At 41.0% G+C, this 24,397-nt stretch overlaps 2 protein-coding genes across 7 annotated transcripts in view; both read right to left on the reverse strand.

Moving 5' to 3' along the window:
- Positions 1-4,889, reverse strand: part of TMEM101 (transmembrane protein 101) — a 55,956-nt gene extending 51,067 nt beyond the window's left edge. For all 5 annotated transcript variants that reach the window (XR_005559776.1, XM_039368413.1, XM_039368411.1 and 2 more), the window contains exons 1-2: positions 4,722-4,889; positions 1,075-1,255 (exon numbers count right to left, since the gene is read on the reverse strand). Coding sequence is in view for 4 of the 5 variants with exons in the window: in XM_039368413.1 (XP_039224347.1) it covers positions 1,075-1,255; positions 4,722-4,858 (318 nt within the window). In the remaining variant the exon portion in view is untranslated. The remainder of the gene's footprint in view (positions 1-1,074; positions 1,256-4,721) is intronic.
- Positions 4,890-13,301: 8,412 nt separating this feature from the next.
- The window catches only part of ETV4 (ETS variant transcription factor 4), a 36,389-nt gene continuing 25,293 nt past the window's right edge, over positions 13,302-24,397 (reverse strand). The window contains exons 9-13 of one of the 2 annotated variants that reach the window (XM_039368417.1): positions 22,756-22,830; positions 21,495-21,563; positions 20,255-20,424; positions 19,222-19,323; positions 13,302-17,903 (exon numbers count right to left, since the gene is read on the reverse strand). In XM_039368417.1, coding sequence (XP_039224351.1) covers positions 17,688-17,903; positions 19,222-19,323; positions 20,255-20,424; positions 21,495-21,563; positions 22,756-22,830 — 632 coding nt within the window. In that variant the 3' untranslated portion in view covers positions 13,302-17,687. The remainder of the gene's footprint in view (positions 17,904-19,221; positions 19,324-20,254; positions 20,425-21,494; positions 21,564-22,755; positions 22,831-24,397) is intronic. The other variant, XM_039368418.1, reaches the window with a different exon arrangement.

A 24,397-nucleotide genomic window follows, 5' to 3' on the forward strand; every position in this document is an offset into this window, starting at 1 on the left:
TGCATGGACAGTCCTAGGACTTTCCCCAACCTTTCCAGTTTGGCAGCCTGGCACGGGAGGGAGGCGAGAAAGGTTGATGGTTTTTGTGTGAGGTGCAGGCGCACACAGCTTTTTTTCTGTAAAGTGAAGCTGTGAGCACCCACCACTCACATGGCCCAGTTGCAAATAGGCCACAGCTTGATAGTGGGCCATGGCCCATAGATTGGGAACCCCTGCTCTAATATCTCTAATATCCATAGGCTTGATAGAATCAGAATCAGAATAGAGCTGGAAGAGACCTTGGAGGACTTCTAGTCGAGCCCCCTGCTCAAGCAGGAGACCGTATACCATTTCAGACAAGTGGCTATCAAGTCTCTTCTTAAAAACCTCCAAGGATGAAGCACCCACAATGTTTGAAGGCAAGCTGTTCCACTGGTTAATTGTTCTCATTGTTGCTTCTCTTCCTGATTAATTTCCATCCATTGTTTCTTGTTTTGCCTTCTGGTGCTTTGGAAAATAAATTGACCCCCTCCTCCTTGTGGTCACCTTTCAAACACTGGAATACTGCTATCACATTCCCTCCTAGTCCTTTTCTCTAGACTGGCCAAACCCAAATCCTGCATCCTTTCTTCATATGTTTTAGTCTCCAGGCCTTTGATCATTGATTAAATTGAGTCATAGTCAGTTCTGGACTCAATAGGGCGAGATCCTTAAGCTGCCAAATATTATCAGAGGAAAACTTATATGTTCATTTTTTTCACTGACTGATAGGGAGTGGTAATCCAATTTGAGATGTTTTCACCTCTATAAAATGAAAAATCATTCCAGCATAAAATATATGCTATCTGTCTCTATCTAGGCATCTATCGAATTCAGAAACCACCAATCTTACTTACAGAGCAACTACACAGATATATTTTAGAAGATCCTCTTTTGCTAACACTGTAAGGTGCTAGACATAAAACATCAGAATCTAATTAAAGGAAAAATGCTAGTATAGACACACCATTCAACTTGAGTCCAAGTTAATTTTGTGATAAAGCAGATCTATGAGCAGATTTTGAATGCCAAAAATGGAGCAGGTAATTTTTTCACCTTCAGCCAGTCTCCATAATGTGCATAGCCTCCAACATATGCTGCGTAGGTGCTGATAGCCAACTGGAGAGCAGCTCCCAGAGCAAACCATCGGCGTTTCACACCAAAGGACATAAAGCTGGCACACAAAACTGCTGCACCCATGTCAAAGTAGAGAAATGGGACAGGGATGTCTGGTTTCCTATATAAGGAAATAAAAGTAAAAAATTATTCCATGAAAACTGAAAGAAATGAACGTGGCACAAGAGACAGTGGTACACACATACACGCACAACTTGGCCTTAATTTCCAAAGAATACAACCCCACTTGGAATTGACAACATTTCTGTACTTTTTTCTTAAAAGCTAAAAGCTTTTGAAAACTACAGTTCTGGAAATTCAGCATTAAGCCTTGGAGAGCACAGGCAGTTACAAAGGTTAAGAAAACGGGATTTTATAAAGGACAGAATTTGATCAAATATTGTTAAAAACAGATGAAAACCTGATTAAGAAACTCTATAGATTTCTGCTAAAGTTAAAGATGGAAAAAGAACAAGTAAAAGAAACAATGATATCATGGGCAAAAAGCTTTGGGCATTCTATAGATTTGGAAGACTGGCAAAAATTATGGGATAGAAATATTAAATTGAGTAAAGCAGTCTCATATAAAGAAAATTTGTATAAAATGTTTTATAGATGGCATATGACACCAGTAAGATTAGCAAAAATGTTTAAAAATACTTCGAATAATTGCTGGAAATGTAAACAAAGGCCAGGTACTTACTATCATATCTGGTGGACATGCCCTAAAGCAAAAATATTTTGGGTTAAGATACATACATGGTTGGAAAAGATGACTAAAAAACAGATAGAATTCAAACCAGAACTGGTTTTTTTAGGAATATTAGGACTTAATTATGAGGAGAATGAATATTTAATATTGCATGTATTGACAGCAGCGAGAATAGTATTTGCCCAATACTGGAAAAATAAAAACTTACCAACTGAAGAGGTTTTAATTAACAAAATCAATTTAATTCAATTTATTTTAGAATATGGGATAACTTTTACCAACGGTTAGGAAAACGAACTAGTGAGAAACGAATGTGATATGTTATTTTGAATATATACTAGTAAGAAGAATGATATGCATTGATTAATTAATATTGTTTATGATTATTGTTTGTTATACTTACTACAGTTATCTATTACTATACCAACTATTGTTAGCTGAACATATGTACCCGGACAATAGTCTGTTTGCTAAATATTGAAAATGTTACTGGGGGAATAATCCCAATGTTGATCTCAACCCTGTCCTAATCCCAATCCTGATCCCATCCCATCCCTAACCCCAACCCCTAATCCTAACCCTAATCCTAATACGACCCTATTTTATCCCTAACCCTATAAAACTCAATAAAACTTTTTTTAAAAAAAGAAATTCATTATTAAAAACTACTACCATGAAACCCTTGACATGAACTTTAAGAAGAAAATAATATTCTAACCATGAGCTGAGCGTTTCTGAACCACATACCTCATCTTTCTTTTACATAACTTTTATTTGATATTATTTTATCAACATTTTATCATTTTTTGCTTTCTTTTCAATTTTATTTCATATTCCTCTGTAATTCAATGAAATACTGTTAAGAGATGCATACATACTGCTCACAAAAATAAAGGGAACACAAATGTATAGGATCCTACACGTTTGTGTTCCCTCTATTTTTTTGAGCAGTATATTTAGCAGTATATTTCGGGAGCTACTTAATTGTTAAGGATGCCTCATGTAGGCATATAAACAAGTGCAGGTGTGATCACCTGTGGCAACCAGAAATCATCTCTAAGCAACCTGACATAAAGAACTTTGGAAGTACAAGAAACAAAGTGCTCTTTTTCCCTTCTGACTACCAGATATAAGTCGAAGAATTTATATTTATTTTTGTTTATATTGCTTCGCATTTCACCTATTCTCACAAGTTCTAGACAGCTGAAGTACAGGTAACCAGTTTTTGTAAGTCAATCTGCAAGGCTACCATGAAAGACAGAAGATTACAATGAGCAAGGCATTAATAATCTATTCAAAACAATAGTCTACCCATCCCCCCCAAAAGAGAGTTGGCAGGAAATTTACTATAAAGCTGAGAGAACAAAGTACCCTTCAGATGACAGTTAACATATAACAAAAGTAGTAATTAGCCATCATGATTTGGAGAGCCAGTAAAAAAAGATCCATTTATATTATGATTAGTCGAACAGTCAGCCAGATGTTTACATTAGATATGGCATTTTGGTCCACCTATTGAGTTGTTCCCAAGGACCTGGGTTAGGTGTTTGGCGTTAAAGGTACTATCATAACATATAAGCTGTTCCAAGTAATGCTGCCTTTGCAATTGACTGATGGTGAATTTGTCAATACAAAGGATGTTCAAATCATTCTCCAGTTAGGCACTCAAGGTGCCCATTACTATCACCAACACCATCATCATACCCCATTCCTGATGGGCTAGATCAGGTACAACAAAGTCAAAAGATAATAAAATTAAATACAAATTGTTACAATAATATCAATAATTATCTACACGGTATCATGGGTTGCAGTAAAACTCACTTAACTATAGAATGTGTCCTGGAATGCAACTCGGTTACAAAATGCCAGGAAAGTGAAAGCCATTCACAGCTCCATGGGAAAGGTATTCTATAAAATAGCAGCTGTCACTGAAGTGGTCTGATACTTGGTCACATACTACATATTACTCAAGAAGAAAGACCTGCAACAGAATCCCCTCATGGCAATCAGTCCAAACAATTTTAGCCAGTTGCTGATTGATTTATGGATGTCTCCAGCCTCACCTCCAAAACAACAGGCTCTCCACTGATCAGTGCTCACAAGAAATTTAGAGGAAACCAGCTGGATAAAGTTGCTCTAGATCAATTTTCTCAAAGCATGCTCCGAGAACTCTCAAGAGTCCCTCAAGACTCTCAGGAGTCTGTGAAATCAAAATTATTTGATAGCTTATGTTGAAAATAATACAATATTAAAATCTCATCAAACAATTATGAGAAGCAGTAGCACCAGCAAACGCATCAAGGTTAATTGTTAATACTGTTAAGTATAACCCATACTAACAGAAGTAGTTAGTATCTCCTACCAAAAGGTAGAAGAGTCCTGAGAGAAAAACGTCTAAGAAATACTTTTCTAAACTTGTAATTGCCTCCGTTTTCCTCTCCAGCCCTCACATCCAATCATTCTCCCTGCGTCATCCACCAATGCTCATCATGAAATCCCGCCACCATTTCCGGCTACCGTCCTGATCCCCTTCTATCCCAGCATATAGTCAGCTTTATTTAACGATGCCCACTCTGTCACTGTCCGCCAGAGACTTCCATCCCTCTGTTTTCCCCCCAGTGTGAAAGCCCAAGCCACTCTCCCACTCCATTCATTCTCACGAACACCTTCTCTCCCACCTGAGCATTATTTCTTTTTCCCATGTTACAGTCCCCAGACTCCCACCACTTCTCCACGTGAAATGATTCTGGACTCCTGACTTCCCAGACCTCAGAATTTGCCTCTTGATTGTAAATGGACGGAGACGGCTGGCATCAATTACCCTCTGCACACGCTCAGAGGCATAGTAACTCTCAAGAAGAGCTTAACTCACCGGCGAACCTCGGCGCGCTCGGCATTAAGGAGAAGGCCGCTGAGACAGTGCCAGAACGGGAAACGCGTGAGCAGTACCGACCCGATCCGCATCAGCAGCCGCAGCACACCCCGCCGCCTCCCGCTACCCGCCGCCATCTTGCGATAGGGCGGAATTACTGGCGTATCCCGTTCCTACCAGAAGGTCCTCCTTGATCGTTAGAGCATCGCTTAAAGTCCCTGTACAAAACTTTCCCTACAGGAACTGATGCCACAGTTCAAAGGTTCCCCTTTTCCTGCTATAAACATTAAAAGTCGTTCGCTTAGATTTTGTGATTGCCGCTTCACCTGTGTTATTTAATCTGCTTCTTCTGGGCAATTTAGAAACAGAAATATAACACAATAGTTCCGACTAGGAAAGCTTCCCTATTTTATTTTATTTCTGTCACCATCAGCGTTGTTCTCATCTCACCAACAACTTGTGATTTGCTGTAGTAGTGTATAAGTCTACAAAATTCTGGGGCTCTGCCTCGAAAAACTCGTGAGGCAATAGTGAAGACCGATGACATGAAAATGGATTAAAGAGAGGGAACGAATGTGAAATAAGGATTGTGACACGTTTTATAAAACTATAGGAGACTTCTGCACGAAGTGAAAGTTTGGGAATGCGTCCAGTTTGGTCTAGTGTTAAAACACCAGGCTATAGTTATATTCCCGGATTATGCATGAAAACTAGGTGACCTTGGGTCGGTTACTCTCAGTCCAACTCATCTCACAAGGTTGTTGTTGTGAGGAAAACAGGAGGAGAAAGGAATATTACGTACGTTCACCACCTTGAGATATTCATAAAAATAATAAATGGGGAGGGCAAAGAGAACAGGAGGGATGAATAACTTCAGAGACAATTATGGGCGAACATCCCAATAAGACTGTGATTAAAACATGAATTTCTCTTCAGATTTAAGACAAAAACAAATCATAGAGACAACCATGGAGCACAGTTCCCAAAACTATGTTTTCTCAATTGGTTAGTGTGGGTTGCTTACTATACTTGCTCAGCTTGAGCTAATTTATATCAATAAATGGTGATGTTCAGTTCGCATAAAAGTAAACATTAAGCATAGATTATGAGTTTTACTTGCAGGAACATTTAACATTTTAGGATCTTTAAGTTAGAATTTATTTCATTTATGTCTTACACTGAATATTCTGCTCTGTTGCCTAAGTAGAATATCAAATTAAAAGCTCTAACTCAGAGTATGAGGATTGCATACAGCAAAGGTTCTCAAGCGTTTTGGTTTCAGGACCCTTTTATATTCTTAAAAATCAGAATCTCAAAAAGCTTTGTTTAGGTGGGTTATAGCTATTGATAATTTATGAATTAAAACTAAGACATTTAAAAATACTTGTCTTTGTGGACCCATGAAAGACTCTGAACTCCCAGAGTTTGCAGGCCACACTTTGAGAACCATTGGTATAGAAAAGCTAATCATCATAAAACAGGAACCAAATTGTCCATTTTAATTCCAAGGGCCAATTATTATATTTGACAGCCTTCCCATTTTGCAATCTTCCAGAAATGCTGGAGTATAATTTGCATGTTTTCCAATCAGCAAGTATATTGTCTGCATTGACAGGAAATTAGAAGAACCATTAACTGCTACAGTTGGAGAGAAGAGTTAGATTTCATTCTTTTTTCCTTTCTTTAATTTGAGTTGATCATCTACATTTGCCACAAAATATTCCATATGGTATTCATTTGGGTTAATAAACTCATAAATAATAAATGAAAATTAAGGCCACACACAGAAAGTAAAATGCAGATCATGTAATAATGTAATGTTCACATTCCAGATCAATTCTGTAAATTACTTACACATTATGTTTGCCATTTCCTGATATCACCCCAGATTAAATTATCTTGTGGAACTATTCAAAATAAATGATAAGATTTCCAAAGACTCTGTATTTTTATCTTCTTCCAATAAACAGATAAGAAAAGGAATTCAAAATGCTTTCAAACAAGGCATCTGCATTATTTATATTGATGTATCTCACAAAAGCCAAAGAAAAGTCATGCAGTTAAGGATCAACATCCGCCACATACAGTTTCAAGGTCCTGTAGTGATTTAAGCTACTTTTTGCAGTAGGCTAAAGGAGGAAAAACCATCTTAAATGTTCTAGGAATTTTCCGAACATCTGTTAAAAGATCTGAGAAACTCCAGAGAGGCAAATAAACCCTCTGTCCTCAGGATTTCAAAACAAAATCATGGGAATCTTTAAAAAAACAAATTCAGAGAGAAGGTTGTAAATTTACTAGATTTATTATTCCAGGAAACTCTAGCTTCATTGAACTTGGTATGCATATCAATAAGGTGACCAACCGTCCTCCTTTAGGGAGGACTGTCCTCCTTTTGTGAGTGCTGTCCTCCCTCGAAAAGTGTCCTCCTACATGTCCTCCTTTTCGATATTTGAAGACTAATCTGCAGGGCTTTTTTTTCTCATAAAACACTCAGAATGGCGTTCCGGCACCTTTTTTTGATATATTTTTTTCAACTTTTGCATGAGCTATGCTACTCCCCCTATTGGCTTTCGAAAGCCAATAGGAATTGCTGCTGAGCACACCAAAACACCCAGTTGGCAAACTTTGCACATATAAGTTGTCTGCAGCGAAGGCGAATTGGCAGGAACTTTGCATCCCTCCCTGCTACCCAACTACACCATCTCCTAGTTAGTCCCGAAGATACCTGGAGGAGACTCGAGAGGCAATGCCACAGTAACTTTTTCTTGATCTTTGGCCCTGCTAGGGCAATAATGGCTGTGGACGCAAGAGTCAGGGGCGTCGGGTGTTATGTCCCGAGCCTTGCAAACGGGCTCGGGGCGTTTGCAGGCAGTCCCGGGCAGGTGCAAGCTGCCCGGGACCAGACAGGCTGTCGCCAGCGCCTGTGCGCATGCGCGGGTGCTGGCGCGGGAAAAGTATCACATTGACCCGGGAATTGCCTATATAAGAGGCTGGGAGGTTTTGGGCGTTGCTGAAGCCTTCACCTGTAAGCTGAACACAGAATAAAAGAAAACCTGAGAACTACAACTGTTTCTCGTGTCTGCTTTTCGCCAAGGACTCAACACTGGCGACGAGGATAGGATGCCTTACATCGCCTGGAAAGGAAGAGGTGTAAGCTTACCCAAGTGAGTCCTGAGCAGTGGAACGGCGTTGACTCGGCAGCTACCCGCCAATCCAGTGCACATTCGGGGGTAGGCTGGCTGATAGACCCGTCTCCTGAAAATGGCAAAAGTCGGAAGGCTTTCGGAATTCGACGTCTCACATCCAGAGCGGTGGGAGTCCTACGTAGCCAGGGTGGAAAATTACCTCAAGGTAAACCAAGTGAGGGAAGATAGCTTGAAGGCTGCCACCCTGCTTTGTGTCTGCGGTCAAGACGCCTTCGAAATCGCAGAGAACCTTGCAGCACCTGTCCCATTAGAGTCTGTCAGCTACGCAGATCTAAAGAAGCTATTGAAGGAGCACTTCCAGCCCAAGATGTCCGTCATCGCATGGCGCCACACCTTCGAGCAGAGGGATCAACGATCCGGAGAGTCGGCCAAAGAATACATCGCCGCATTGAGGAAGGCCGCCAAGCACTGCGAGTTCAAGGACCTCGAAGAACGACTGAGGGACCGATTCGTGTGCGGCTTAAGGCATCGAGATCTACAACAGAGGCTTTTCGCCAAAGAAGACTTGTCCTTCCAAGATGCCTTAAGAGAGGTCACTGCAGAAGAAGCAGCAGGCGGCGCCGTCAAAAACATGCGGCCGATCAGGAACAGTCCAGATGTTGCATCCGTGCACCAAGAGGACGTCCAAGGGAACTCCGAGGAGGATCCGGACGAGGAAGTCGACCGTCTCCACCCCACGAAGGAAGGGAATCAGAAAGGAAGCTCTGCAGCTCCCCTCAAGTGCATCGGCTGTGGAGGTCGCCACAGGAGAACCGACTGCAAGTTCCGCTCCGCTATCTGCCGGGCGTGCGGGAAACAAGGACATATTGCAGCTGTGTGTCTGGGCCGACGAAAGGTACAACCTCAGGAAGAACTGCACCTGAAAGGTACCAGGGTCCCCAGCCAGAATAGGGTAGGTTTTTGCGCTTCGCGAAGAAGCATCTTCAGGACAGGCACACACAAGCCCATCAAGAAAAAGCTGTCACTCAAGGTGAAGCTACAAGGGACTATGGAACTAGACACGGGGTCTGCCCTTTCAATCATATCCTTACATACATTAACTATGGAACTAGACACGGGGTCTGCCCTTTCAATCATATCCTTACATACATTTAGGAAGATTTGTTCCGGCAGTGGAACTCAGGCTAAATTAAGGCCTTCTGACATTGTGTTAACAGACTTTCAAAATTCGAGAGTGTGTGTTAAGGGGGAGGCCACCCTTAACGTACAGTATAAGAATTTTGAAGGTCCACTAGACATATTAGTAGTAGGGGGTGAACGAACGAGTCTCATAGGACTCGATTGGTTTGAAGCCTTGGGGATACACGTCACGGGGCTCAACAGCTTACAAACACTCGACCTACAGGAAGTCTGCAAAGAATTTGCAGATGTCTTCAGCCCCCAGCTGGGCACATTCAAGGGACCCCCTGTGTCCTTAAAACTAGACCCCACTGTCACTCCCATTAGAATTAAAGCAAGAAGGGTCCCTTTTGCTTTAAAGAGTAAAATTGACACTGAGTTAGACAAACTGATCCAACAGGGAATCCTAGAACCTGTTGATTCCAGCCCTTGGGAGACCCCCATTGTCACGCCTCTAAAGGCAAATGGGGACATTCGCATTTGTGCTGACTACAAATGCACTCTTAATAAGGCATTGCAGCAACATGCCTATCCTGTTCCTGTGGTCAGTCATATTCTGGCCTCCCTCAAGGGGGGGCGCGTTTTTGCAAAGCTTGACCTAGCTCAAGCGTATCAACAGCTGCCTGTTGATGATGATGCTGCTATAGCTCAGACTATTGTGACCCACAGGGGAGCTTTTAAGGTAAAAAGGCTACAGTTTGGAGTGAATGTCGCTCCTGGGATTTTCCAAAGCGTAATGGAAAACACACTACGGGGCATACCGGGGGTTTGCCCCTACTTTGATGATGTCTTAATTGCAGGAGACTCCACACACATTCTAGCTGAAAGGCTAAGGGATGTTCTGTTAAGATTCAGGAAAACAAGCTCAAAAAAGACAAATGCAAAATTGGGGTGCCTTCTACTGAATTTCTGGGATTCAAAATTGATGCTGCTGGGATTCACCCTGCTGAATCCAAACTAACTGCCATTTTAGAAACATCTAGGCCAAAGTCTAAGGCTGAACTTCAGGCCTTTCTGGGCCTCCTGAATTTCTACAATTCCTTTCTTCCACATAAAGCTAGTGTAGCTGAGCCTCTTCACAGGCTATTAGACAAACAAGCAGTGTGGCAATGGTCACAAACACATGAGGCTAGTTTCAATGAGGTCAAGGCCTTACTCACTTCTAACAGTGTACTTGCACACTTCAATGAGTCCCTTCCTGTGTGCATCGCTTGTGATGCTTCCCCTTACGGGGTAGGAGCTGTCCTGAGCCACCTCAGGTCTGATGGAACTCAGGTTCCTGTTGCATATTACTCCAGAACACTGTCTTCTGCTGAGCGCAACTACGCTCAGATAGACAGGGAGGCTCTGGCTGTTGTTGCTGGAATTAAAAAATTCCATGATTTCTTGTATGGCAGGCATTTCACGGTCTTCACTGACCATAAGCCTCTGCTGGGACTGTTTACCACACGTAAACAAACTCCCCAAATCATTTCCCCTAGAATGCTTAGGTGGTCTATTTTTCTGTCTGCATATGATTTTTCCTTACTCCACAAGCCTGGGAAAGAAATGGGCCATGCTGATGGCCTCAGTAGATTGCCCCTGCCAGTAGTAGAAGCTGACCCTGCGCCAGCTGTCAACATTCTATCCATCCAAGCCTTGCCCGAGTCCCCTCTGAATGCCAGGGATGTCGCCGCTGAAACAGGCACAGATCACACACTTTCACGTGTCCTTTCTTGGGTTTTGTCTGGATGGCCTGAGCACTGCCCTAGTCCTGAGTTTCAGAGTTTCTGGTCCAAAAGGAACGAGTTGTCCACTTCTCAGGGTTGTCTGCTTTGGGGAAACAGAGTGTCATTCCCACCTCAATGAGGACTAGGATCTTAGAGTCCCTCCACGAGGGTCATCCTGGCATTGTTCGCATGAAGGCCCTTGCGCGCAGCCACTTGTGGTGGCCTGGTTTAGATAAGGACATTGAGGCTAAGGTGCATGCATGCCACCTGTGCCAGCGCTCTCGCCCAGAGATGCCCCAAGCTCCTGTGCATAGATGGGAGGATACACAGTCCCCATGGTCTAGGGTGCACATTGACTACGCTGGGCCCTTTCAGGGCCAGTTCTTCTTGGTCCTCGTTGACAGTCATTCAAAATGGCTTGAGGTTGTACCTGTCTCATCCACCACCACTGCAAAGACTATTCAGGTACTGAGGGGGATTTTTGCTGCACACGGGCTTCCAGATGTCATCGTGTCTGACAACGGCCCTCAATTTACTTCCTCCGAATTCCAAGCTTTCTTACAGGCTAACATGATTCGTCATGCCACGTCTGCACCCTTCCACCCGTCCACCAACGGTATGGCTGAACGCATGGTCCGCATCACAAAGGACGCCTTGAAAAGACTCACCTATGGGGACTGGCATCACAGGTTGGCTGACTTTCTCCTTTCTTACCGCACCACACCGTCCACTTCTACAGGGAGAAGCCCAGCTGAACTTCGCTGGGGGCGTAAACTTACTACAAAACGTGACTGGTTGCATCCGGACAGACTGCCTTCATCTACCTCACATCCTCGGGCACCTAGACAATTACTTGTGGGTGCCCCAGTTTGGACTCGCAATTACGGGCCTGGTCATACATGGGTCCCCGCTTCTATTTCCAGGGTCACAGGTCCTCTATCCTACGAGGTAGCCCTGGACAACGGTCGTGTCCTGCGTCGGCACATCGACCAATTCCGCCCTAGGCGGGATCTTCCAGATGAGACCCCTGGGTCTTTTCCAGGGGGAGAGGGGGACCCTTTAGAGCAAAGGGAGGGGCACGAGCTGCTGCCCACCTCCAATGATGGAGCCACAAACGGCCCATTCCAAGATTCCGCGAGTGCCCCAAACAGGAATTCTAAGAGCCTATCCAACTACCAGGCATTCATGCCTACTCCAGCCAGGGAGTCACCCCGGGGGTACAATCACTATTCACCTGCACAGCACAGTACTCCAGTCAGGGAGGATACCCGGGAACATCCCAATAAATCATACCCCGCAAGAGAGCTGGCACATAATCCCCAGAGTTGGCCTGACCTTACCCCAAGTCCTACAGGGGGTCAAACATACAGGGACGTGGTCGAGGAACCAAGTCCCGACCGCAACACCTCTAGCCCAAATCAGGGAGTAACTTGAGTTTTGGGAAGGTACAGAAACCCACACGAGCCTGGACACAGAACGGGGTTTGGGGAATGGACAGCCTCCTGACAGGTCTTGGACGGACCTAGGAGGTTCTACAGAGACGCCCAGCAGTGGCTATCACTTCAAGGGGCCCGAGGGCCTACAGCTAGGCAGGTCAACCAGGTCACAAAGTGACAGAAGCCCTGGCCTGACGAGCCCGGTGGGCGAGCGAGCAGGCCAGGCATTGGGGCACAGTCCTTGGAAGGCACCAAGGCATGATAAGGAGAACAGGCTCACGTCTCCCCTCAGTCAGGGAACACCTGTCAGAAACCCAGAGCTGAGGTCACAGAGATCAAGGAAATCTCCTAAATACTTAGAGGATTACATAACATTGCTGGCCAAACAAAAGCCAGTAAACAGTAGAAGCACTGGGGAGTAGAACATTGCATCAAGAAATAATTGTATGTTGGTAGTAGTCTTAGCCCGGGGGAAAGGGGTTTTATGTCCCGAACCTTGCAAACGGGCTCGGGGCGTTTGCAGGCAGTCCCGGGCAGGTGCAAGCTGCCAGGGACCAGACAGGCTGTCACCAGCGCCTGTGCACATGCGCGGGTGCTGGCACGGGAAAAGTATCACATTGACCCGGGAATTGCCTATATAAGAGGCTGGGAGGTTTTGGGCGTTGCTGAAGCCTTCACCTGTAAGCTGAACACAGAATAAAAGAAAACCTGAGAACTACAACTGCTTCTTGTGTCTGCTTTTCGCCAAGGACTCAACATCGGGGCTGCTGTGGGCAGGGGTGTGAGGGGTGGCAGTGGCCGGCTGCCCCCCGTGCTGTGGGAGCTGCGGGGCCTGCTCTCTACATAGGGCTGCGCAGGGTGGGCAGTGGTGCTGGCGGGGCGGCTGCAGGTGGGGTGTGCTGATGGCGGGCTGCCCCCGGGGCTGGAGCCGGCACAGCTGGTGCTTTGGGAGCCACAGGGCTCACTCTACACGACGGGGCAGCAGTGCTGGCGGGGCGGCTGCGGGCGGGGGCGCAGCATGTAAGCATAATTACAATATAAAATGTTACTGTTACAAATGTTTTTATTATGCATTTATCATATTATAGTGTATTCTGTATTATTGTTGCAATGAATAAAATGTTTCTTTTATTTACAATATTTTTTTCTTCAATTTATTTGTGTCCTCCTTTTCATTGTAAAAAAGTTGGTCACCTTAACACCAATTAACATGCAGGACAGAAATCTCTTTAAAAACTTTATTCTACAGAAGAGGGCACTTGTGATTAAAGTTTTCAAAAGATTTGTTGTAAGGCATTGGATTTTAAAGGGTTATAATCAGAAAAATCATGACTCCATTAATAATTACAGTTTCATTGGCAAACAGTTAAAATATATTCCAAAGGTGCCGGGCACTATTGATCAAAAAATGGGCACTATTGTTGCTAGGGAAATATGAACTGATTGATGGATGGTCCATCCATTACTAGCATAGGTAATGGCTACCTCATTCCATTCTATGAGGGAAATTTCTAAGGTTTTCTACAGTCCAAACTTGTATTGCTTGTAATTTTAATTTGATAAGATATGCTATTTTCATAACAGTTCCTTTGGTTTAATTTTACATCCCTCTCCCCATTCTTTCAGATTCAGGATTCCTCTAAAGCCCAGAAACATTCCATATTATTGGAAGACTTTAGCTAGACTTGGAGTTCTGCAAATAATATCCTTCCTGATAAGGAAAGAGTGAAAAGAAAATTTCAGAAATCTTGAAAAAAATAACCCAAATAAAGGTTTCAGATAACTAATGTAAAGGAATTTTTAAACATGACTAAAGCACATAAATGAGAAAATTCTGTAACTGATTATATTGTTGGCTGGAAATGTTTAATTACCTCCTAAGCCCCATTTTTTTTTGCTATATAAGACAATTTAGTATCAATATTTTGTTTTATGTGATGGCAACCATATTTATAGTTAGCAATATTTGCTGAAATCAAATAGGTTTCTGTTTGTTTCAATGCACTAATTAGTGACCTCTTGGCCAATGCAAATAAGCTGTTCTGAGTTCCAGTAAGACAAAAAAAATCAAATATTAGCTCTGTATACATTCTATATCCTGTTGCTCACAATAAGTGCTATAAAACAAGTTTACCTAAATTCCTGTGAGCTATGAGAGAAAAATAACAGCTGTAGGTCATAGGTTCTCTGGGCCAAAAAGATGTTCCCCTCCAATTAGAAATGTGTGTCTTGAATCACAACTGCAGAAACAATATATATACCAATATAGTCCTAAATTCTAGGGCTTTCAGATCTTTGCATGCCAGAGGATGGGGTGGAGAGAAATCTGCATGACAATGTGGGGCTGATAGTTGTGAAAATCTATCTCCTTGTCACCTTGTTTACAGTAACAAAACAACTTTTTCCCATTTTCCACACTTCCTTGGATTTTGTGAAACCAGGCAGATTAGTCCATCTTTATTCTGAGGTCAAACTGACTCTTAGATGGAAAAATTATTTATGTCCAGGGATATCCTGTCTTCCCATGGTTTTCCCTGTCCCAGGTTCGCATAAGAATATTGGTGTGCATAATAATTAGAGAGAAAACAAGATAGAATATACATTTTCCAAATACATTGAATCTAACTATATGCTGGAAATTTGAAATAATTAAATTGAGCTTTAGCTCTAGTTCATAGATGACATAGAAATAAGGAAAATTAAAAGAATCATTTCATGTACCATTATGGCCATCAAATAATTTAAATAATGGAAGCAAAACAATTCAAATAACAGTTTTAGCCTAAACATACATAAACCAAATTGCATGGACAGAGAGCAAATACAGGTTATCCAGAGCAGCCAACATAAGTGAAAACAAGTTGCCATTAAAAAAAATCAGATCTGAATATTCAGCTGTATGCACACAAAAAAATAAGTTATAGTCAATTGAACACATCATCTTGAATTCTTACAAGAAATTTGACTAATGGTAGTTTTTTGGGACAAAAGTCCTGGAAATGTTCAGAGAGCCTACAATAACCTTTCACTTAAAGAGTCTGCATGTTTCTTGATAGAGACTGGAATTTGTATCCTTGCAGAATTATTCAGAATTATTCTTCCCAAGTCTGCCTATTCCACACTTGTTCTTGGCTGACACAAGTGTTCAAGCAGGAAGCAAGCAGAGAGCATTCTTGACCACTTTCACATCAACAGTAGTTTAGTACATAATCTTTCTGAGCTTGATATTTATAAAAAGGCATCATTTTCCCCACATTACTGATCAAATTCATTCATTTTACATTGTCATGATATACTGTAGTTTGTTTAGTTTTGGCTTTGCGTTTTTTATACCCCAGTCACTGTGATTAGTAATTCATTCTCCACTTATAGTTTATATAAATCATGGTTAAATAAAGCATGGATTAGCACATAACATCAAGCATCAGATGAGCAGGAGGGCATCAATATTAATATGTCTTGGAAATCATTAGACAAAGATGGAAGTGCTAGAACAGAAATGTAAAGCAAATTCAAGAAAATAAATTTGCAGGGAGGGCTCAAGAAAATCTAGTTGCATGTGAGGCTTACATACTTCCTGTCTCAGTGGATATTCTGCATGAATTAACCATTCGGAACAATAAGACAATACCTAGGGCCCACATTATTTTTTTTAAAAAAGAAAAATAATAGTAAAATTAAAATATTATATTCTAAAATTAATTTAAGTCATTATTACTATGATAGCCATAGCAATAGTACTTAGACATATACCACTTCATAGTGCTTTACAGCCCTCCAGTTTACAGAGTCAACATATTGCCCCCAACATTTACCAACCTTGGAAGGATGGAAGGATGAGTCAACCTTGAATCAGTCAGGATTGAACTGCCGAATTAGCAGAATTACCCTGCAATACTGCATTCTAACCACTGCACCACCATAGCTCAGGCACTATGATCCTTATTTACTTACTCACTTACCTTATAAGACTTATGGTGGCCACTATCTTATATAGCACAATTCTGGATTATTCACAACAAATAATAAAAACAGAAGAGTGCCCTTTAAATCAAAACCTAATATCTCAACCACTCTCTCCAGTGCATCTATAATCCCCAGTGTTCAATCTCATCCTATCCCAAAAGTTTGTGGGGAGAACCAGCTCTTTAGGGCTATTGAGAAGGCTAAAAGATTGGGGGATTGTTGGATCCCAGGAGGGAAGGATGTTCCCCAGGGCAGAGGCTGCTATGGAAAAGGCATGCTTGTCTACCTCTCACTAGAGGGCAAGCAGAGTGGGCAGTAATGTTAAATCTAAATAACAGGAACAACAACAGCATTTGAAGGAAAGGACCTTCCCTGTATGACTTAGCATTACATGAAGCAGCAGTGAATTTTCTTTTTCTGAGCTGTTAGTGATGATAAACTGGAGTTAGTACTTCTGAAGCTAGATCGCAGGAGCCTGATCTAGATAAAATTTTCTCTTGACTCGGATCAATTATGTTATAGATCAGTGGTTCTCAACCTGTGGGTCGGGACCCCATTTGGGGTCGAATGACTATTTCACAGGGGTCACCAAACCACACTGTCCGCCATTTTTTTCCCTTTTCCCTAGCTGTCCTACTCCCTCTTATTGGTGGCCACACCCACTTGGGGGTCACCACAACATGGGGAACTGTATTATGGGGTCACGGCATTAGAAAGGTTGAGAACCACTGTTATAGATAGTACTCCTTTCTGTTGGAATGTGGCTACACAGGCTAAGCTGCAGCAATTGTTTTATGGTTCTTGCAGGACATTAAAAACTTAACTTCTTTGCTAACTCTTCTCTCTTGAGCACTTGGCATCATGATGGGTAAGCCTCTCTCTCTGTTGCATATATTATTTATCCTCTGCAAAAGAATAGAACAATCAATCATCCAGCTGCCAAGAAATTATTTTGAGTTTGGAGTATATATATTCCATCTCTCCCAAGCAAGGGAAAAACTCTATTTAAAACTAGAAAGACCTTGCCTTTCCTTGTTTAGGTTTTGTTTAGTTATTTTTGAACCAAGATATCCCTTAAAATAAAAAGGCAAATATACAAAGCACTTTACAATTTTTATCTTATTTGTCCTCACAACATCCCTGTGAGGTAGGTTGCCCCTCCTTGAGAAAAAGCCTGAAAAAATTGCCCCACATTCATTTAAGGAGTCTCTGACTAAGTCAGGATTTGAACCCAAATCCAAACTTTGCTCTCAAAGTGGCAGACCCCACTGCCTTTCTTCCAAGGTTTCTGATTTTGCTTCCAAGAGCCAAGGCGACATTCTATATTGGTAACCGAGAAAAAAACCTCCCTTTTTATGACCCTTTAATCCCTTAATTCAGGGTGGAGTCAGGGCAACTGGATGGAGCTAAGCATTTACTGTCCGGATGATTTTCTTGATGCCATGCAGAATTCACAGCAGATTTTTTATATATATATACAGATACATACATACAACTTGCCCCTATGTGATTTGTCCATTCTACTGTTATCTAGTATGTGCAGCTTTTCCCATAAGGCTGGACACCTCCCAGATCTGGCAGGTAGGCAGCATTTTCATCCAAGTGGGACAGAGGCACTGTGTCTTCCTCGCTGACATGCCACTCCAATTCAACCTTCAGAGATGGACGCTGATTGTCAGGAAAAGCAAGGGAGAACAGCACTTCAGGCTCACAGACAAACTTGTACACGTAACGCTCACCCGCCACCTATGTCACAGGAGGGAGAAAAACACAAGCACTATAGTAGTTGTTCTTGGCAAGTCTTTTCCCCACTCCCCCCCCCTGCACACAGATGTCCCCAGAAGTGATAAGTATCCTATGTTGCTTCTTTGTTCAACCTCTATTGTGCCATTTCCCAGAAGCTTAATTTGGTTTCATAGCAATCCAGGTGTTTTCCAAAACAGTGGCCTGAAATCCTGGGAAGAAATACACATTAAAATATGTGGGTTTTTTTTTAACTTTAACTTTCTATATGAATTTTAATATTCATTTTATAGGACTTGTAAGTCATTCCAGTCAATTTTTTCCCAACTCTGAAACTTTGATTAAAACAGAAGAAAAACACTGAAACTATTTATGTTCTTAAAATAACATATAAGAATTGTGAATACACAGTCACTTCAATTAAAATCAAAATATGCATGTATTGGAGGTTTTAACATACTAGGCATAAAGCCAACTGGATTACCTCACTCCAGTCACACTCTCTCAGCTCTAGGAAGAAAGCAATGGCAAACCAGTGTCAGAAAAACTGTAGCAACTTGTACTGGAAATTCTAAAAATCAACACTGACTCAAAGATGCATGCGTATTGAATATAATATAATATAATATAATATAATATAATATAATATAATATAATATAATATAATTACTGTCAGCATTTGTAATAATTAAAGAAACAATCAAGATGGGAAGATCTCAACCAAATTTTTTTTAAGGCAGATTTATAACCCTCATCAAAAAGTTTTATTTTTTTAATGGAACAAAATTCAAGAGCATCAAGTGCTCAACAAGATTATTAAAACAAACACCCCAATATAAAAAAGGGCAATGCTTCATTATATCTTCCTGTACTCTTGAGACAATTATTCTGTTTTGATTGAGCCCCAGTTCATGGTGCTATTTGAGACAGATATCTTGACCTTGCTACACACCTTGCTACACACTAGCCTAATTGTTACTAAAGTGTTAGAATTTTGCACTTCCAGTGGCTCTTCCCTTCAAATTACAAAGCTTATGCCAAAATGTAAAATGTAAAATGTGCCATTCTCACTTTCTCTTATATTTTTAATCCAACTAATAATCAATGTTATTCTCTTGGCACAAAATACATAGCCCTACCAAAATATTGAATAAAAACAGTAAATAGATGCTTAACCTAAGATCATCTGTGTTCCAAATGCCCCAGATATTGTTAGAAATTGTTAATGAGAGATTAACAATTCTGTCAGCTCTTTATCAGATGACTGCCCACTTTCCCAAATTTAAATGGTGTGTGCCAAGCAATCAAACTTCAGACCAACCTTTTGCATAATGCCTTTTTCATAATAGTAGCGAAGAGAGCGACTCAACTTATCATAGTTCATAGCTGGACGATTCTTCTGAATGCCCCAAAGTCGTGCCACCTGCAGGACCAATTCAGAGTGAGGAAATCAGATTTACATGTGAAGCAGTTGGGACCAGGTCTTGGAGAGACAAACTAAAAGTTTATATTCACAGTCAGGCACTTTCTCTTAAAAAATCCAAATGACAATTGATAGACAATCCTGTGCACATTTCTTCCAATATATCCACTTTTTATATACTTTCCCAAATATTAGCACTTTTGTCTATGGAGATTCTTAATCATCCAGGTCATGGTTATCCCAAAGATGTTTTTTTCCAAAAGCCAACTGGATTTTCTTGGTGTTTTCTTTGAAAACATTTTGCTTCTCATCCAAGAAGCTTCTCCAATATAATGATTTTTGGCTATGTACTTGTGATCCCATATAAAGACTTGATTTGCGAACTGAAGTTACAGTTTGAGAAAATATAGGTTCATTGGTTTATAACTGGCTTCGTATTTATATATACATTTAGGAAGAACATTTGCACTAAAGGGTTAAGAAAAAAATCTACTTTTTTTTAGTACAGAAGGCTCCCCTTTTCAACAATGGAAAGTGCATTTTTGTGGTGTTCTGAAGCTGGTTTTGTTCAATTATTACAAAATTAGATATGTGCAACTTTTTCTGAGGCTATAGCCCATATGTGGCCATTGACCACCTACTGGGCATTCTTTTTTAAAGGCAAGGTAGGGCCTGGATAAAGAAATAAGTTGGCCAACACAAAAGCTCCATTTAACTTATGGATTATCAATATAAATTGAGAATGCTGATTGATATTGCAATCAGCAAATAAAATTGTACTCTTTTTCCATAGCAGTATAATTTGACAATTTTAGGAGGACGCTCAATATTCCAATATAAGATATGGTTTTAACTAGGTTCCTGTAATCCAGAATCAATGAAGGGTAATATAAGATGGTTTTCAGTTAAAAGAAGTAACAGAAAATCTCACCTCTTCTGGTTCAATGAGTTTGAATTCCATCCCTCGACCAGTCCAGGCAATAAAATGAGAGTTGCTTGGATCATCCAGCAAAGTCACTAGGAACTGCCAAAGCTGCAGAGATCCACGCCGTTGATACGGCGGGCCCTCACGGTATCCACTTCCTTCTTGCTTAATATCCCCTATCAAGGACAACATATACAATACAATAAAAGGGAAGAAAAAATGATTTTAAAAAGTCTGAATTTTTGGGAGAAAGTTCATGGGAACAACCCATGCCAGATCTTGAAATCAAACTTCTATACTTTGCTTCCCCTACAGGCAAAAGACAGAGGGACTCTACTGTATCTACCAGCTTTCTCCAGCCTCTTGCTCTCCAGGAATACTGAGAGATGACAATTCCCAGATTTCCTAACAAATCTGGGCAGAGGATGGCTGGAAATTTGGAAATTAAAATTCCAGGTCATTTGGGAAGGCTGCTATATTTCAAAATATTTCTCCTTATCACACCATCTATGAGGAAACTCAGATGGGATTACAAATAGGTATGTTGATAAAGATATAGAGGCACTGAGAAGCAAGAGGGAAATATCAGCAAATGTGTGAATTCCAAAGTTTTCAGAGATACAAAATTAAACGTGGATTCTACATTTGATATTTAGAAGTCTAAATTTTATGCTTCTCAAGTAGTAGGCAAAAGTAGATTTCATCTTGGATATCCACTCTCTGGAAGGCGAGAACATAATCCAAATATCTACCTATAAAATATCACAGACCACATATTCCCTGGGACTAATATGTGGATATTCTGTTCAAGTTCAGATTTAAAAGACAACTTTGCTAACTTAATACCAACCAAATATATAAAGCATGAGGTAAGTTGAAGGACAGCACCTGTAAACTTTGCAGAATTGGAGTGGTCTATTATAAGTGGAGGAATAATGTTTCAGGTGATTGTTCTCAACCTTTTCTTCACCACAAACTCCCTTTAAATATCTTTTGTGGCCACGAACCATGGAACAGATCCCCAAGACTTAACTTAAGATTTAAATCATAACATTTCTTCAAGCCTTCATGGACTCTCTGCAATTGACATTGTGGATCCCCAGGGATCTGCGGACCACAGGCTGAGAACCACTGGCTTAAGGGAATACTACATTTATGAAAGATGTACTCTTAGTTCAAATATTCATCTGGAAGATTTGGTAGCTTGAGTATTAAGGGAACTAAAGCAAATGCTCTTGTCTCTGACCTTCAAACCTCTCAGGAACAACACAAGCATCTTCTGCAAATGGTCGCATTTGCCTCTCATAACCATAGCCTGCAAAAAAAAAAAAAAAAACCAAACGACAACAGGTAAATATCAAGAATCTTATCTGCATTTCTACTAGATATATGTAAGTCATTAACATTCGGAAATGAACTACCAAAACTCTTGCCAGGATTGATAGGACTGATCAAACAACAACTGCTGCTCCTTAGGTTTTCAATTAGCTAGATTTAGCCATGTGAGACTTTCTTATCATTGTGAAACCGTCCATTGTTAGCGGTATTAATTTTACTAATCATTCTCCCAGAAGTTAAGATAGCTGTATATTCAGTAGTAGGTATGATTTTTTTCATTGTTTAGTTGTGAGTGGAGAGGGGGGGGGGAGTAATACTTTATAGATACTATGACTGAAACCAGACTGGGGAGAATTTTCTCTTTCCTGAAAAGTATAAATCTGCCTCTTATAAAACACATCCCAAGTCCATCTTGATATTGTTCATTCTAACTAGCAATAAGTCAATAAGCAACGAACAACAACTCAATATGTCTTCAAGAATAAATGTTTACCTACAAGTCAGCATTGATGTTGAATGTAATATAATTGATGCAATCTTATTGTGTGAATATTTGAACCCTCTTGGATAAAGTCCAAAGGAAACCCAATGCTAAAAATAATGTAATCCATGTGCTCTTGTAACTGATTGTTTAGGTGCTTGCCTTGCATCCTAGAACTGAGTCCTAGGATCAGATGCAATTCGAACCCTGACTTTTTATGAACCCTTCAGGGTGAAATTTTTTTAGACTGACTTTGCCGCTGCTGTATCTTCTACTTGCTTGTTGTAGGGTAAAAGGAAGGCTTAAGCCCACCAAATCGCTTCTGCCTGCATTCCACAGATTTTTCTATGGGAACAATCAAAGTGGTATCTGCTAAGAATTTTGGAAAACTTCTGTACACAGAGCATTTTTTTTATGAAAAATACTGGACTTTTTTCTGGGAAATGATACAAGGTAGAATTTGTCCCTACTAATTTCTGTCCAATCATGGATCCAAACCTATTCCCAGAACAATCCATGGAAAATTGGTTGCACTGTCAGCCAGATGTTTACACTGGATTTGGCATTTTTGTCCACTAATCAGGTCCTTCCTGAAGACTTGGGATAAGCAGATGCTGTTTATTATTATCAACATCTTAAAGAGAAAATTGTATGAAATCTACTAGAATCCGAAGATTATTTTTCTCACCTAATATCCCTTCAGAACTGGAACAATTTGGTAATCCTTCTGCATTCATATACATTGAATGGCAGCTTGCCACATCTGTAATTCAAACAGAAAAAGTACAGCATGGAATAAATAGATTTACTGGCTTTGTTTTATATGTATAGCTACTAAAGATTCCAGTGCTATCTTTGCATGCCATTTTGGGGAAACAAATGGGATATGAATTAAATCCAAAATCAATTAATTTGGGGGATTCTCTTGTTGGAGCATATACTCACTTCCATCCATACTTTTATACCCATTAAGACAATGGTGGCGAACCTATGGCACGGATGCCAGAGGCGGCACTCAGAGTCCTCTCTGTGGGCACGCGTGCTGTCGCCCCAGTCCTAGGCCTTCAGCTGGGTTTTATAAAACCTTTTCGCTTTAGGCCTCTGCTGCCGTGTGCAAAAAAAAAAAGGTTCAATCAGTCAATTTCAACTTCTCACGGGGGAAAAAAAAGATCTTGCAAAGTTGAAATTGATTGAACTTTTTAGTCCCACCCAGTCTGCCGTTACCACCGCAGCCAAGGCCAGCCAATGGGTTATGCCCAGCCAATGAGCCACACCCACCCAATGGGCCATACCCACCCAGCACCCGACGATGCATAAGCGGGTTTTGGGTTGCAGTTTGGGCACTCAGTCTCTAATAGATTCACCATCACTGCATTAAGATATTTAAGACCAATTTTGCTATGATTTTTCTGCAGGGACCCTTTTTTTTTTGCTCTAGCTTTTTATTTTGCAGGAATTGTTTGACATCTATCTGATTCTAATGAATGAATGAATAATATTACTGTAAGTTTAATAAAGCAAGTTTAAGTGGAGCTTTTACAGAAAAAGAGGAATATAAAAATGATTAAAATAAATTACAGTGTACATCGTGCCTCTCTTATAAAGATCTGGAGATCTTCTGATCTTTCAAGTGCCATTGAACCATTATTCTTAGAAACTCCACCTAAACTAGCCTGCTATAAGGGATGCTGGGAATTGCAATCTGTGAACATCTGGAGGGCCTTAGGTTATCAACACCTACAAAAACACCTTTCAATAGCCAAATCCATGACTCACTGGGCACTTTTATTCCCACCTAACAGTTTTATCTCCCCATCTACCCACATATAATTACACCCAGCAAAGAAAAATGAAAGCAAGTAAACATTTATTCAGTATTAATGGGTTAAATACTGAAAAGACAGCTATAATGGATAATGCAATCTTTTTTTTTTTTTTTAAATCACTGACACTTTAAGAAGTTTATAGCTGCGGAAAAAGCAAGTGAGGAAAGTCACTAATAGCTGTCCCCTGGGAAATGTGGAGTTGTAAAAAGGGCCAGGAAGGGTGTGCGTTTCTCCTGGATAGCCAAAGGCTTTCCTACTTCAAACGCCAGTTGGATGCTTTCCTCTCCCCTGCCCCCCCCCCCAGGTTTTCAGGTGTCATTTTCTATTCCTGCTCCCACTTTCTCTGGGCAGTGAGCCAAGCTTTGGCTTGTGTTACCAGCCTGCCTGCTGATTTCAGTTGCACCACCAGGAGAGCACGAGCAGTGAAACCCAACACTCCCTATCCGGAGCCCAGTTCCTGTGCATCCATTTTGTGAATGAAATTCCTTTCCATTCCAGCCAGCA

This window comes from Crotalus tigris, unplaced genomic scaffold (genome assembly GCF_016545835.1).
Source record: "Crotalus tigris isolate CLP2741 ecotype Arizona unplaced genomic scaffold, ASM1654583v1 scf7180000020776.491700, whole genome shotgun sequence".
Lineage (NCBI taxonomy): Eukaryota > Metazoa > Chordata > Lepidosauria > Squamata > Viperidae > Crotalus > Crotalus tigris.